At 45.4% G+C, this 16,390-nt stretch overlaps 1 protein-coding gene across 1 annotated transcript; it reads right to left on the bottom strand.

Moving 5' to 3' along the window:
- Positions 1,444 to 12,257, bottom strand: LOC102177758 (chloride intracellular channel protein 6). The gene is made up of 4 exons (XM_013966520.2): positions 12,166 to 12,257; positions 11,450 to 11,553; positions 9,817 to 9,998; positions 1,444 to 1,772 (listed from the first exon to the last, which is right to left on the bottom strand). Exons 1-4 carry the CDS (start codon positions 12,240 to 12,242, stop codon positions 1,611 to 1,613), a joined length of 525 nt encoding a protein of 174 aa, XP_013821974.1. The 5' UTR covers positions 12,243 to 12,257; the 3' UTR covers positions 1,444 to 1,610.

The raw sequence follows: 16,390 nt of genomic DNA, 5'->3' as shown, positions 1-16,390 counted from the left end.
TTTTTTCCTAATGAGTTTTTAACATCAATCACATGCTGCCTCCAACTCCACAAGTGAGTTTTCTGGAAGGTGTGTGCCAATGTCAAAAGAACACCACCTGGCTGATGACGCTGGAACCCCGGGAGTCTAGATGAGCGTGGAAGGAGTCTCCCATTCTGTCCTCCAAGCCTTGAGTAGGAACCCAGCCCCCTCCCCCCCCCCCCCCCCCCCCCGCCCCACACGCAGCTGCTGCTGCGAGGCTGGCTCAGGAGTGGGGGAGGGGAAGTCAGATGAACCAGAACACTCTTTTTTGACTCAGTACTTTCCACTTCCTCCCCAGCTTGCCTATTTACCAGAACTGCCCAAGAGGAGTCACCAAGAATTTAATCTCCCTGGATTTTCCCTGCCTGACCTCAAAATGACGCTAGAGAGGGCAGAGAAACAGCAGGACTCAGGCTAGCCCAACGCGACATCATGGCATGGCGGAAGAGGTGGGTGTGACGCCATCTGAAGAATCAAGATGTGCTTGGTCTGCGCTGCAACAGGGGGCAGGGAGTTTCTGCAACACAGATGACGTTCAGAGTCCTCCTGCAGGCGTGGTGTCTGAGAGGGAGGAAGCAAGAGAAGGCCCCCGAAAGGAAGCCAGAAGGAGAAACACAGAGAGGCACTCTCCTCTGTGCCTTCACTGGAACCAGGGGCAGAGGCATCATGGAGGCAGGAACACAGCTTCCGGTCCTGCTGGGGCCCGCCCACAGCTTCCGGTCCTGCTGGTCTTCGCAGTTCCCTGCGTCTCTGTGGCCCCTGAAGTTCTCCATCCCTCTGAAACTTGGCTCCAAGCACACTCTTGAGCTCTGTGGTGCCAAATCTTTTTGTTTTAAGTCCTCTAGGGCTGACCAACAAGGTATTACCAAGATGGGGGGGGGGGGGGTCGGGGGAGGGGGGGAGTGGTCCCTTCACCAGTCCTTGAAAATAAACTAACACAATACCACAGAGGCAGGAAATTATGTGGTTTGAATGCGTATGTGTGAAAGAGTCTGAAGACTTGGAAGATACTCACCAACACATTATCAGCAGTTATCTAAGTGTAGTGAAATTCTAGGTGACTTCTTTCTTTTTTATACCTTCTGACTTTGTTTCAAATATTAAAACAAGCGAGTATCACTTTGTAATTATAAAAATAATTTTGTTTTTAAAAGGTTAAACTACCATTTTAGAGCAGAAGGCTGTGAATGATTATGAAAACTATCACAAACACACTTTTTTAAAAAATAAAGGAGGTTAATAATAGATAAGGCTTGAATTCAAGCCTTATTTGCTTTGAAACTTAAACTGCAAAACTCATGCCCTAAATAGCATGGATTACAAGGTCCCAGAATGCCAAAGATATAAATGAACATAAATCAGACAATTGGAGTGTATAACAACTGGTATTATTCATATACACTAGTGAGCTGACAAATTACAAGGCTAGGAATAATTTCCTGTTGAGTGGATCATGCGATGGTATCCACATTGCTGAAGTATGAGCATTATTTTGCAAAGGATGGTTACTGGGAGGGAAAGGCAAAGGAGACACTCCTTCCATAGTCTAGCTCACACAACTGAGAAACGAGACAGAAAACAATCTGGCTTCACTTCATTCTTTTGGCAACATCTGAATATGCATGTTCAATCTCCTGGTCAGCGGGACATGTGTTTGTGTATTCATCCCGAGCATACGCATTGTTCAAGTACCTCCAGATGCCAGTCATTTCAGAAGGAAATTCAAAATCTTTGTATCTCTTGGCCACGATCTGAAAATGAAGAGGAAACAGTCAGAAAGGGAAAACCCACAAACGTAGGCAGTTACATCAGACAATCCATTCTTCTGAGGCGTGTAATATATTCTTTCTCAAGTTCCCATGTCCTACAGCCGTTCAAGCTGCCCAAGTTGAGATATGAGTTTTCCGGGGGCATACTGAGTATGGGACTCAAAACAGAGGTGCTACACAACCATGCCCACCCATTCATCACAGACAGTCCTCATGACCCACTGGCATGAATTTGCTCTATTGTCTAGCTGCTCAGTCGTGTCCAGCTCTTTTGTGACCCCATGGACTGTAGCCCACCAGGCTCCTCTGTCTGTGAGATTTCCCTGGCAATAATACTGGAGTGGGCCACTATTTCCTTCTCCAGGGGATCTTCCTGACCGAAGGATTGAACCCGAATCTCCTGTGCAGATTCTTTACCATCTGAGCCACCAGGGAAGCCCTGAGCTTGTTCTGTAACCTGGTGGATTTCTCTTTGTCTTTCTAGTAGTTTTCTCTCCCTGTGTTCTGCTGCTGGGTTATTTGGTGCCTAAAGATTCAGATGGCTCAGATGGTAAAGAGTCTGCCTGCAATTCAGGAGACCTAGGTTTGATCCCTGGGTCAGGAAGATCCCCTGGAGGACATGGCAACTCACTCCAGTATTCTTGCCTAGAGAATCCCATGAGCAGAGGAGACAATCCATGGGATCCACAGATTTGGACACAACTAAGTGACTAACACTTTCATTTTCAAAGGTTCAGGATGGATCTTCAGTTTAGATTGTGCCAGGATCACTTTGAAGTGCCCTCTTTTTCCTATTTGCTGAACCTCACCTTCTGAAACCCCAAGTACCTGGGTATATTACACCTGTGGATTTCCATCATTCTGCCCCTGAAAGGATCATTTCATTGTGGGTCTACCATGTGCAGAGGGCAGATTCATGAACTGAAAAATCCTTATTCTCAAGGAAACAGTGAATGTTTTCCCAGGTGGCTCAGAGATTAAAGCATCTGCCTACAATGTGGGAGACCTGGGTTCGATCCCTGAGTCAGGAAGATCCCCTGGAGAATGAAATAGCAACCCACTCCAGTATTCTTGCCTGGAGAATCCCATGGACGGAGGAGCCTGGTGGGCTACAGTCCATGGAGTCGCAAAGAGTCAGACACGACTGAGCGACTTCACTTACTTACTTACAGATGGGGTAGCTGAGAATGGATATCATGAAAACACAGTGGTGTGAGATGTCTCCTCTGGCTGGAGGGTGTCACTGGGAATTCACCACAAAGGAGGGTGTATCCTCTTGCAGATGATATGTGTTCCCTGGGGTTGCCTTAACAAAGCACTACAACCGTGGGTGGCTTGAAACAACAGAAATGTCTTCTCCCACACTCCTGGAGGCCCAGAGTCCAAGATCATGGTGTCAGCAGGGCTGAGCTCCCTTTGAAGCCTCCAGGGAAGGATCCATTCCAGGTCTCTCCCTGTCTCTGGCTCATGGGAGCACAGCTCCAGTCTCTACCTGGCACTTTCCCTGTGTTGGTGTCTCTGGATCCAAATTGCCTTTTATAAGAACATCTGTCATGTTGGATTAGGGGCCCATTATACTGCTTCTAATCGATTAACATGATCTCATCTTAACTAATTACATCTGCAAAAACTCTATTTCCAAATAAGGTCAGTTTTGAGATATTGGGAGTTAGGACTTGGGTCTAACTTAGATATGAATTTGGGGGGACAAATACTTGGAAAGCTAAGACAAACCTAGACAGCTTACTAAAAAGCAGAGACATCACTTTAGCAACAAATGTGCATATAGTCAAAGCTATGGTTTTTCCATAAGTCATGTATGGATGTGAGAGTTGGACTGTAAAGAAAGCTGAGTGCCAAAGAACTGATGCTTTTGAACTGTGGTGTTGGAGAAGACTCTTGAGAGTCCCTTGGACTGCAAGGAGATTCAACCAGGCAATCCTAAAGGAAATCAATCCTGAAAATTCATTGAGAGGACTGATGCTAAAGTTCCAATACTTTGGCCAAGTGATGCAAAGAGCTGACTCATTGGACAAGACCCTGATGCTGGGAAAGATTGAAAGCAGGAGGAGAAGGGGACGACAGAGGATGAGATGGCTGGATGGCATCACCTACTCAATGGACATGAGTTTGAGTAAACTCCAGGAGATGGTGATGGGCAGGGAAGCCTGGCGTGCTGCAGTCCATGGGGTCCCAAAGAGTCGGGCACTACTGAGCAACTGAACAACAATACTTGGAAGGACAGTATTTCCCGTTATATTGGCTCCTGGAATGTTTGGACAACATGAGTGTGGAATCTGTCACCAGTTAGAAGATCTTCAGGACTTATTTCTCAGATTTTGGAAGCTGGGAGCTAATGATGCAGCAAGACAGGATCACAAATCTTTTCATAGAGCCTTGTAAATAATTATCTTTTACTTGAATTCAATCTTACTAGAGATTAATGTCAAGACTCCTGTTTTTCTTTCTTTGCGTTTGCCTGCTTTTGCTTTACCCTAACATTCTGAGTAAATTTATTACATATGTGCCTCTCATAAATGTAAATTTGTTTTATATCATATCTTATTAATGTAATACTTTGTTTCCCAACTTCCTGTAAATATTTTTGCATTTATGTATGTGTGTGTTTCCCTCTCTCGTGGTTTGGAAGGTTTATGTTCTGTTTTAACTCTTCCGGTGGTTGTTGTTGCTTAGTTGCTAAGTTGTGTCTGACTCTTTGTGACTGTATGGACCTGCCAGGCTCCTCTGTTATGGGATTTCCCAGGCAAGAATACTGGAGTGGGTCCAGTGGTTTCCTATATAACTTTAAATAATAGGAATTCTTTATTTCTTGATTTATCAACTATTCTTTGATTGGCCTCTACTTACTCCTGATAATAAGCAAGGAAATTAGTATACTTATACTTCTTTTTGTTTCTGACCTATTATCCTCCTTCCAATGGTGTGAAAATCGAAGTTTAGCACATCTGATTCAGTCCTGTAGCTATAATTCCTACTGCTGTTGAGTTTTAGTTCTGGTTTCAGATTTACCACCAATCCTTTTATGCCACACACCTTCTCTGTTCTTGGATTCTTATTTTATTACCCTTTTTTATTATGTCATCATATAGAAATTTTATTTTTACAAAATGGCTCAGAGTGTTTATTCCATCAAGACCAGAAGTCTAGGTAAAAGCAACAATTTACTTGGATATAAAATTCTTACATCACACGTCCTTTCCTTTAATCCTTTAACTATTGGCTGTGCTGGGTCTTCGCTGTGGCACACAGGTTTCTCTAGCTGCAGTGCATGGGCTTAGCTGCCCCAAAGCATGTGGGCTCTGAGTTCCCCGACCAGGCATAGAACCTGTGTCCCCTGCATTGGAAAGTGGATTCTTAACCACTGGGCCACCAGGGAAGTCCCCAACCCTTTAACTGTTAAAACACTGTTTTCTGGCTTTTAATGTGATCCTAGAATCCTGCAGAGAAGGGAATGACAACCCATTCCGGTATTCTTTTGTTTTTAATTGAAGGATAATTGCTTTATAGAATTTTGTTTTCAGTCAAACTCAACACGAACCAGCCACAGGTATACATATATCCCCTCCCTTTTGAACCTCCCTGCCATCTCCCTCCCCATCCCACTCCTCTCGGTTGATACAGAGCCCCTGTTTGAGTTTCCTGAGCCACACAGCGAATTCCCAATGGCTATCTATTTTACATACAGTAATGTAAGTTTCCATGTTACTCTCTCCATACATCTCACCCTCTCCTCCCCTCTCCCTTGTTCATAAGTCTATTCTCTATATCTGTTTCTCCATTGCTGTCCTGTAAATAAATTCTTCAGTACCATTTTTCTAGATTCTGTATATATGCATTTGCATATGATACTTATCTCTCTTCCTGACTTACTTCACTCTGTATAATAGGTTCTAGGTTCATCCACCTCATCAGAATGACTCAAATGTGTTCCTTTTTATGGCTGAGTAATCTTCCATTGTGTATATGCACCACAGCTTCTTTATCCATTCATCTGTCGATGGACAGCTAGGTTGCTTCCATGTTCTAGCTATTGTAACTAGTGCTGCAATGAACAATGGGATGCATGTGTCTTTTTAAATTTTGTTTTCCTCCAGGTATATGTCTAAGAGTGGGATTGCTGGGTCAGATGGTGGTTTTACTCCTAGTTTTTTAAGGAATCTCCTTACCATCTTCCATAGTGGCTGTATCAATTTGAATTCTCACCAACAGTGCAAGAGTGTTCCCTTTTGTCCATACCCTCTCCAGCATTTATTGTTTGTAGACTCTTTGGTGAGGGCCATTCTGACTGGTGTGAGGTGATATCTCATTGTGGTTTTGATTTGCATTTCTCTAATGATGAGCAATCTTTTCATGTGTTTGTTTGTTAGCCATCTGTATGTCTTCTTTGGAGAAATGTCTGTTTAGGTCTTTCCCCCACTTTTTGACTGGGTTGTTTGTTTTTCTGGTATTGAGTTGTATGAGCTGCTTGTATATTTTGGAAATTAATCCTTTGTCAGTTGTTTCATTTACTATTTATTATTTTCTCCCATTCTGAGGGCTGTCTTTTCACCTTGCTTTTAGTTTCCTTTGCTGTGCAAAAGCTTTTAAGTGTAATCAGGTCCCACTTGTTTACTTTTGTTTTTATTTCTGATACTCTAGGAGGTGGGTCATAGAGGATCTTGCTTTGATTTATGTCATCACCACACCAGTATTCTTGCCTGGAGAATTCCATGGACAGGGAGCCTGGAAAGCTACAGTCCATGGGGTGGCAAAGAGTCAAACATGACTGAGCAAGCAACACTTCCACCTCACTTTAGAGACATATGTGGCTAGTCTGAATTTCTCTGTTGTGTAGGTGGCCTTACCTTTTACTATTATTACTATTATCATTATCATCTGGGCACCCAAAAGGTTCTTTTTTATTGTCAAAGTTCAGTAATTTATCAGTTATATCATACATAGTGTGTTGACAGTTCAGGACAGTATTTTTCTAAACATGGATTGCTATTTAAAGTAAATGTTCAGGTAATCCTTTAGTTCAAAACTCTTTACCTTTGAGTCTGCTCTTTCCTCTTTTTTTTCCTTTCTGGTTCTCTTGTTCCTGATTATGTGCACCTGGATTCTCTCTAATCACCTTTACCTCTTGCTTCTTCTCCATTCAATTTGAGAGAATTTCCTCAGGCTGTCCTAAAAATCCTTGATGAATTTCTGCAAAGTCATATTCCACCTCTTGCTACTCCTAATACAACTTCTAAACAATTTCTGAAATTGCTTTGTTTTTAAGGTTTTTTTTTTTTCCAGTTCTACCAGTTTCATTTTCATCCTCTTTGTGAGATTATATTTTTTGACACGTTGTGACTTGTCTCTGAGCCCTTTCTCCAAAGGTTTGTTTGCTAGGCTGAGTAGCTCAGTCATGTCCAACTCTTTTGAGATCTCATGGACTGTAGCACACCAGGATCCTCTGTCCATGGGCTTTTTCACCCAAGAATACTGGAGTGGGTTGCTATTTCCTACTTCAGGTCATCTTCCCAACAAGGGATCAAACCCATGTCTCCTGCGTCTTCTGCCTTGCAGAAGTGGGTTTTTTACCCACTAAGCCATCAGGGAAGGAATCATGTTCTCTTTCTTTCTTTCTTTCTTTTTTTGAGGCTGTAGAGAAGCATCTGTCTGAAAAGTTCTTTGGTTTACTGGACCAATCTTAACCAGAGAGGTGTTTCTCATCTGCCTTTTTCTCTTTTGTTCTATTTAACCCTTCCCCTTCTTCTTTGTCATCATCTCTATCCACATAGAGGTCCCACTTGGATTCCTTTTGGTTACTAAACATCTTTTAATGGGCAGACCCGTTGGACCTACTATTTGCCTAAAAACAAGGTGGAGAGCATTGGGAGTAAGGCCAGGCAGCAGGCAGACCAATTTGGATATTTATTCTCAAACACCTGCTCATCAAGGGGCTTCCCTGGTGGCTCAAATGGTAAAGAATCTTCCTGCAATGCAAAAGACCCAGGCTCAACCCCTGGTCAGGAAGATCCCCTGGAGAAGGAAATGACAGCCCACTCTAGTATTCTTGCCTGGGGAATTCCGTGGATGGAGGAGCCTGGCAGGCTAGAGTACACAGGTCACAGAGTCAGACACAACTGAGCGACTAACCCGTTAACTTTTTCACCTGCTCATCAAACAGCGCTCCAGGGACACATGAGGGTCAAGGTCAAAGTCAGGGTTAGTGCCTCCTCCACTCTGAGGATTAGGAGGAGGTCGTCATGGCTAAAAGTGACGCTGAGGTCATCTACAGTCTCTCTTCTGAGTGATTCCAAGCTTATTTCTTTTCTCTGCTCAGCAGTCAAAAAGCAGAATGCTTCTTTCCTTGTCTCCTCCCTTCCACCTCCCCTCCCTGTTCCTTTGGGTCAGGGGACAGTGGCAGAACACACAGGTGGCACCTCTGAACAGTTTCACCTTCAGCTCTGCCCCCACAGAGCACTCATCTCCATAGGGCTGGTCCCTGCCTCTCTTGGCCCACTCCACGCTCTGTCTTCAAACAAAGAACCGTGGGGTCACAAAGAGTTGGACACAACTGAGTGACTGAACTGAACTAAAATCCCAAATAAATGCGTTATTAGAACAAAAGGTCCTTGACTTGTATTTCCCTATGTGTTCTCTCCCATCTTCCTATCCTTATACCAAGGACCTAGTTCTGGACCTAGTATGACCTGTATAATAAGGATGCCTCTGAACAAGGGTTGGGCTTCTTCCTGGGGAATCTAGGGACACTGAAGACCAGGGCCACACCAACAGTGATAATGATACAAAAACTAACAGCTGTGAGTGACAGCCAGACTGGGGCACTTCAGAGAGGAGCTGTAACTAAGGAGTCCAACAGTGGGGTCATCTACTTCTGAATTTCAGAGTCACCCACAGAAATTCTGATTGTATACATCAGGGGCTGAATTGAGGGGTTGACATTTCTAACAGGGCTTCCCTGGTGGCTCAGCAATAAAGAAGCCATCTGCATTGTCTTATATGTGGATTCAATCCCTGGGTCAGGAAGATACTCTGGAGGAAGGCATGGTAACTCACTCCAGTAACCTTGTCGGGAAAATCCCATGGACAGAGGAGTCTGGGGAGCTGTAGTCCATGGGGTCGCAAAGAGTCAGAGACGACTGGAGCCCCTAGCAGGCACATTTTCTAAGTTAGTAGGCACAATTCTTATGCCTACTAATGTTGGAGAACTACTGGTCTAGGGAATCTTTAAACCCTAATTATACATGACCAGTGACTTTTATTTCATGTTCGATCACCTGGGAAAACAGGCTGCTACACGTAGTCCAGCCGAGGAGCTGTCAGCTGCTCACCAGCTGTAAGGGGTCTGTGTTAAGAGCCAACCTCCTCCCTTATCCCAGGGTTAGGCTTACTCTTCCCATCACCAACAATTGACTGAGTTCATTTTTTATTTCCAAGGTTGGCTCAGCTTTTTTGGTTGCTGTTTTTGTTTTTGGACTGCACTGCTCAGCTTGCAGGATTTTAGTTGCCCACCCAGGCATTGAACCCAGGCCACCCCAGCAAAAGTGCTGAGTCCCAACCACTGGACCACCACCAGGGAATTTCCCGAGTTCACATTTTAATCCTCGCAGATTCCAAACACCATCTCCCAGCCTGGAGTGTGAAACACCAGCTACAATCAATGTATTCGCTCAAGATGCTTTCACGTAGCTTGTCTTTAGGCTGTGGGGGTTAAGACTGGAAAAGAGAAGCTGTGAGGATGGAGGCATGAGAGCCAAGCTCTCAGATGCTTGAGGAGAACCTCCGAGGAACATCTGAGAATAGCATCCACAGATCTCAAACTTGGGGCTTGGCTGCCACAAACAGAAACTAGCTAGATTTTTAAATTCAGGAGACCCTGTTTTAGATTGTCTTGGCAAAACACACACACACACACACACACACACACACACACACACACACACAAGTCCAAACAAAATGAAACAAAGCCCCATTCATGTATTCAGCACCCGAGGTATGAGGAAGGACAAACCTTAATAATGTGGAGCTTGGGTAAGAGGTTGCAGTCAGCCAGCGTGAGCTCATTGCCATCCAGGAACTTCCTTCCAGAAACAGCAGCTTCCTCGGTGCTGTAGGCATCTATCTCATCAGGCAGGGGTCTGTTCAGATAACTATCCAGCTTCTTCAGGGCCTTTAACAGGTTCCTTTCATAAACTAAAATGGGAAGGCAGAAAACAACTACGATGAGCCATGGAAGTCCACGTCTCCTGTCTTTGTTATTGTTCACTTGCTCAGTCGTGTCTGACTCTTTACAATCCCATGGACTGCAGCATGCCAGGCTTCCCTGTCCTTCACCATCTCCCAGAGCTTGCTCAAACTCATGTCCATTGGGTCGATGATGCCATCCAACCATCTCATCCTCTGTCATCCCCCTCTCCTCCTGCCCTCCTCTCTCTAGATATCAAAAAAAAAAAAAACCACCAATAAAGGAGTTTGTCCCTTCCATCCTGAGATATGGCCAGTGAGTGTTAAGAGAGTCAGGAAGGAGACAGGTGGGTTTATGAGATCTAAATAAAAGATTCACTTCTCCTTGGAAAATAATTCTGCTGTCTACACAACACTGCTGCTTCTAGAACTTATTCATTTATTCAAAAATCTATATGGAGAGACTTTCATGGTGGGCATCACCGACTCAACGGACATGAGTTTGGGTAAACTCTGGGAGTTAGTGATGGACAGGGAGGCCTGGCGTGCTGCAGCCCATGGGGTCACAAAGTGTCAGATGTGACTGAGTGGCTGAACTGAACTGAATGGTTAAGACTCTGTGCTTTCCAGGTGGGATGGGGTGAGAGGTGGGAGGGAGGCTCAAGAGGGAGGGGATGGGTATATATCTATGGCTGATTCATGTTGATGTATGGCAAAAACCAACTCAATATGGTAAAGCAATTATATTCCAACTAAAAATAAATAAACTAAAAAAGACTTCACATTTCCAACGCAGGCTCAGAGAACTTAGATCCCACGTGCCACACAATGTGACCAAAACATTTTTTAAAAAATTAAAAATTAAAAAAAAAAATCTTTGTGGAAATCGCATAGTGAAGGGAGCACCAACAGAAGGTTCATTCACCCTGAATTCCATGGGAGAGAAAGGAATCACTGGCAGTGGTGATTTTCTCCTAAAAATGTCCTTGTTTGGACAATCTCTAGAAAAGCACTCAGTCCCTGAAACCCATGTGCAGGCTCAGAGTGGGAGGTACTTTTTCCTTATTTCTATACACAGGTCCCTCCCCGCTGTGCTGCTGCTGCTGCTGCTAAGTCGCTTCAGTCACGTCCAACTCTGTGCGACCCCATAGACGGCAGCCCACCAGGCTCCCCCGCCCCTGAGATTCTCCAGGCAAGAACATGAGTGGGTTTCCATTTCCTTCTCCAGTGCATGAAAGTGAAAAGTGAAAGTGAAGTCACTCAGTTGTGTCCAACTCCTAGCGACCCCATGGACTGCAGCCTACCAGGCTCCTCCATCCATGGGATTTTCCAGGCAAGAATACTGGAGTGGGGTGCCATTGCCTTCTCTGTCCCCGCTGTGCAGTGAGTCAGAATTCCCCACATCTTATAAGAAGCCACACCAGAGGCGGAATGGAGGTCCATGGAGAAAACAGACTCACTCTCGTTTGCATCCTTCTTGGTGTTTTTTATAAATGCTGAAAACTTGGCAAACACGTCATTTCCGGCAGAGTTAGATTCAGGGTGCTGGGTCCCCAGCTCATACCTTGAAAAGTTCAGAGCGAGAGTATCACAGATCAGCAATGTTTGACTTAGGAGAATACAAAGCGGGAAGGGAAGAAATTATTTTCTCTGAGCACATATAAAAATGAAAACTGCTCCTTAAATGTTTTCCTAATCTTTCCATCTTGAAAGTTGGGAGCAACCCCATCCAGGAGTACAGAACTGGATGGACTGTTCTCATCCTGGGATGGAGGGCCCCCTAGCCTTGCTGGTCTTGGTTCTCTTCCTCCTGAAATAAAGATGATGAACTAGAGGGTTCCCTTGCAGGCCCAGCCTGCAGCGATGCTGCATGTAACACACCCTCCCAAAGGGCCAGCAGAAACAGGCCACCCACGTGACATCGGCCCACTTCCTCCCCACTTCCTGCCATCAAACCCTAATTGCCAAATGGCAGGTGCAGAGCAGTGAAATCCCAGCCACCTAGACTCAGGGCTTCTAATCTCGCTGTGTTTCCTGTGGCACACCACAGGTACAGCTCAGGAGGTAAGCGCCACAGCCACAGGAAACCAACACACAGTGCCAGGAGCTTTAGAACTGTCTGTGAACAGGGGAAAGTGACAGCCAAGTTGCCAGCACTGGTTTTGACGAGGCTCACCTTGGGGGAGCCAATTTCTCCTCCAAGAACTCCTCGATCTTAGTCACGTCTGTCTTGACTTTACCGTCAAAAGTCATGAAAGGTGGGTTAGTGCTGGGAGCCAAGTTCTGCAGGTCCGTGGGCTTCCTGGGCAGGGAGGAAGGGCAATGCCAGGGTTGGGATCATTGCCAAGGCTTAACCATGTGCCCCCCACCATCCACACATACACACACCAGTAGATGAGAAACCACCCTTCAGAATTTTAAAGGCAACTGGGAGTTTACAAACTGTTCTACTAGCAAGGAAAGTGTGGCCCTTTATCTGGAGACGGGGCTGAAAAGTTAACCCTCCCCAGTGTTATCAGCCAGGAGGGGGCTCAGGCAGGCTCCGCAGAGGGTCACGGCTGACCAGTCATGGGCAGGCAGCCTCCTCCCAGTTCCCCTACTCTTTCTGGGTTACCTCTGACCCCATCCTGTAATGACGTCATGGCCCACGTATGCCCACTCCAATCCAGGGTCATGAGCCAGGGTGGACATGGCCGGGACAGGGCCCATGGGTCCCAGGAGTGTGCACGCGTGTGCCTCTGTGTTTCTGTCTCTGTGTCTCCGTCTGTGTGTGTGTCTGTGTTTGTGTATGTCCGTGTGTATGTGCGTCTCCATGTCTGTGTGTGTGTGTGCATGTGCACGCCTGTGTGTCTGTGTTTCTGTGTGTCTCTGTGCGTGTCTGTCTCTATGTGTCTCTGTCTGAGTGTGTCTATGTGTGTGTCTGTGTTTGTGTCTGTATTTGGGTCTATGCACCTGTGTCTGTATGTCTCTGTGTGTGTGTGTCTCCATCTCTGTGTGTACACATGTGTGTGTGCACGCACGTGCCTATGTGTCTGTGTCTCTGGGTGCCTCTGTGCATGTCTGTCTCTGTGTCTCCATCTGTGTGTGTGTGTGTGTGTGCGTGTCTGTGTATGCTCCTGTGTCTGTGTGTCTGAGTGGATGCGTGTCTCCATCTCTGTGTGTGTGCCTGCACCTGTGTGTCTGTGTGTCTCTCTGTGTCCGCCCGGGTGTCTCTCTGTGTGCCTGTGTGTATAGGGAACTGGGGATGGTTATTTCAATACTGCAGAAACCGGGTCTTACCTTTTCAAGTCCACTGTTGTCACATTAAATATAACGCCCTTTAGCCAGAGAATCATAAAGAGACGCTGAGAAAATGGCAATTTCCAATACTCTTACCATCACAGCCAGCCTGCAAAAGGAAGGGCTCTTCATCAGAGCCAGCTTCACAATTACAAAGGCCAGACTCCGCTCTGCACGCACACAAAATCATGGTGAATGTATGTTAACAGTGACAACGCTGTGAGTAGCCTTCTGAGGTCCCTTCCCCCAGCCTCCAAGTGGGAGGTGTGGGCAGGGAGGACACGCGCACTCGCTGAGCTTTCTGCCTTCCTTCCATCTCCTCACCACTTCCTGCCATTCGGGGCCTCTGAATAGCAGTTCTCAGAGGGAAAGAGCAGCCAGAGGGAACCCCCTTAAAGGCAAAAAAGAAAGACATTCTCTTCCCCTCCCTCCATCTCTTGATCTTCTGTAGAAGAGACACACCTCTCTTGCCAGGATGATCATTTGTAAAAAAGACCAGCAAGCTCTCCCACGGGGACATGATCCCCAGCATTCTCTGCTGTTTCCATCTCTGGAATGAGAGCTGGTTCCTGTGAGTTCTAGGACTCTGGAAGACTATAAAATGTTTAGGTCCCCTCCTTCATTGGGGAGCATTTGTACTTAGACAGCAGAGTGTTCACAGTTGATATGGAAGGTAGGAAGACAGGTGGAAACAATGTCTCCCTGATGACCTGAGCGGGTCACAGCCACACGTGTGTCCCCAGACAGAGGCACAGAAAACACTGAGCAGACATCCTCCCTACCAGGGCTTCCAGGAGGAAAGAAAGGCAGATGTTAGAGAAGAGAGGGGAGCCGTAGACTTCATCCTCCTGGGGCAGTTCCCAGTCTCTTCTTTCTCTTCCCATCTTTCTCCTCCCAACAAGGTTATACTGCTAACAAAATGCTGCCGGAAGGACCAGGAAACTCAGCCAGGCTCCGATGACAGAAGTGGCCGTATTTAGCCCAGGAAGTCCATTTCTGCCATCTGCAGTTCAAAAGGAGTTGAGAGGAAAGCACTGAATCTATAACCTGAATAACAGAAAGGGGAAAAGTCGACTGCTGGTTTGACAATTGAAGAAAGGAAAAAAGATGCCTCAAAAAAATTGGACATCTTGAGAAATTCTTCAGAGGTGGTTCTCTGGCATGAAGTTCTTAAGTCACCTGGAGAGGCTGTTCATAACAAGCTCTTCCTCCAAATGAAGAGTTGCTAAGAGACCCCAAACTCAGTTTTAAAAAAGATTTGATCAGCCTCTTCGCAAAGACAAAGCCCAGATGTCCAACAAGCACGTGAAAATGTTCTTAACATCATTAGCCAGCAGGGCAATGCAACTTACAACCACAAATAGTTTTGACTACACACCTACCAGAATGGCTAAAATGAAAAGCTCAGACAATATCAAGTATGGACAGGACCATGGGGCAGCGGACCCCACAACCACTGCTGGTGAGAGTGCAAATTGGTACAACTACTCTGGAAAACTGTTTGGCAGTTATTTACCCAAACTAAACATGCATTTATGCTATGACATAGCAATTCCACTCCCAACAGAAACGAGTGTGAGGGGCACAAAAAGCACTGAAATGAATATTCTTATTAGCTTTAGTGTCACAGCCAAAATCTGGAAACAACTCAGACACCACCAAGAGTAGAATGAATAAATAGATGGTAGTGTACTCATATACGGGCTTCCCAGAACGAATAAATAAATGGTAGTATACTCATATACGGGCTTCCCAGAATGAATAAATAAATGGTAGTATACTCATATACGGGCTTCCCAGAACGAATAAATAAATGGTAGTATATTCATATATGGGCTTCCCAGAACAAATAAATAAATGGTAGTATACTCATATACGGGCTTCCCAGACGGCACTAGTGGTGAAGAACCTGCCTACCAATGCAAGAGACTTAAGAGATGAGGCTTCCATCCCTGGGTGGGGAAGATCCCCTGGAGAAGGGCCCGGCAACCCACTCCAGTCTTCTTGCCTGGAGAATCCCATGGACAGAAGAGCCTGGCAGGCTACAGTCCATGGGGTCACAAAGGGTCAGACACGACTGAAGCAACTTAGCACACATACTCATATACTACCCCACACCACACCACATACACTACACCATACACTCACACGCTACACCAGATACTCATACCACAGTAGAAAGAAAAAATAGCTATTAATACAAACCACAGTGTGGATGAATCTCACACACGTAATGTGGAGGGAAAGAAACCAGACTCAAAAGAGTCCTTTAGGAGAGTCCAATGTGGGTGAAGTTCAAACACAGGAAAACTGTGTGACGGGAATCAGAAGAAGAGTTGCCTTTGGAAGCTGGGTATTGTCTGGAAACGGTGGAAGGAGCCCTTAGGGTGGTGGAAATATTCTATAGCTTGAGTTGGGTAGTGGCTACATGGTGGGTATATTCACTTTGAAAAAGTCTTAATTAGGGTTTGTTTCCTAAAAGAAATGTTTTACTCCTTACTCCATGTTTTACTCCAATTAAAAAAAAAAAAAAGAAGAAGCAAAGGTATTAATTTAAAAAATAGAGTCAGATTCAGTGGGTCTTGTATGAGGTCCAGAGAGCTGATTTTTTAACAAGTTTCCCGAGGTACTATAATGCTGGCAGTCCAAGGCTTCAGCCCCACCTTGAACAAGGGATAAGCCTAGCCCAGTGTTATGGTCAGCATAAGACAGAATGGTTTGAACCACACCCCAGTGGATGATCTGTTGATAAGATGGTTCTTGCAAGAACTTCTAGCTGATAAATCCAGCTGTATAAGTGTCAAAATAATGGGTAAACTTAATATACATGAGGAGGCATCAATAGACTCAGATAAGTGACTTCAGAGTCCCCTAAGCTCAGGGCACTGGCTTCACCCCCTCCAACTCCTCCAGTTCTCCCTTCCCCCCTCTAGCATTTACGAGCAGGTCCAGCTGATGTTTCCAATAGTCATGCACGGATGTGAGAGTTGGACCATAAAGAAGGCTGAGTGCCGAAGAATTGATGCTTTCAAACTGTAGTGCTACAGAAGATGCTTGAGAGTCCCTTGGACAGCAAGGAGATCCAATCAGTTCATCCTAAAGGAAATCAACCCTGAATAGTC

Source organism: Capra hircus, chromosome 1 (genome assembly GCF_001704415.2).
Source record: "Capra hircus breed San Clemente chromosome 1, ASM170441v1, whole genome shotgun sequence".
Lineage (NCBI taxonomy): Eukaryota > Metazoa > Chordata > Mammalia > Artiodactyla > Bovidae > Capra > Capra hircus.
Note: the sequence above shows the minus strand (reverse complement) of the source record. Positions and strands in the feature narration are given on the sequence as shown.

Bases quoted from the DNA above. Each gene is read 5' to 3' on its own strand.
- LOC102177758 (XM_013966520.2), bottom strand. From the start codon at position 12,242: ATGACTTTTGACGGTAAAGTCAAGACAGACGTGACTAAGATCGAGGAG. The intron at 9,999-11,449 runs GTGAGTCTGTTT...TTCCCATTTTAG, and splicing joins CAAGAAGGATGCAAACGAGA to TTTATGAAAGGAACCTGTTA. The intron at 1,773-9,816 runs GTTTGTCCTTCC...CTTCATTTTCAG, and splicing joins CCAAGCTCCACATTATTAAG to ATCGTGGCCAAGAGATACAA.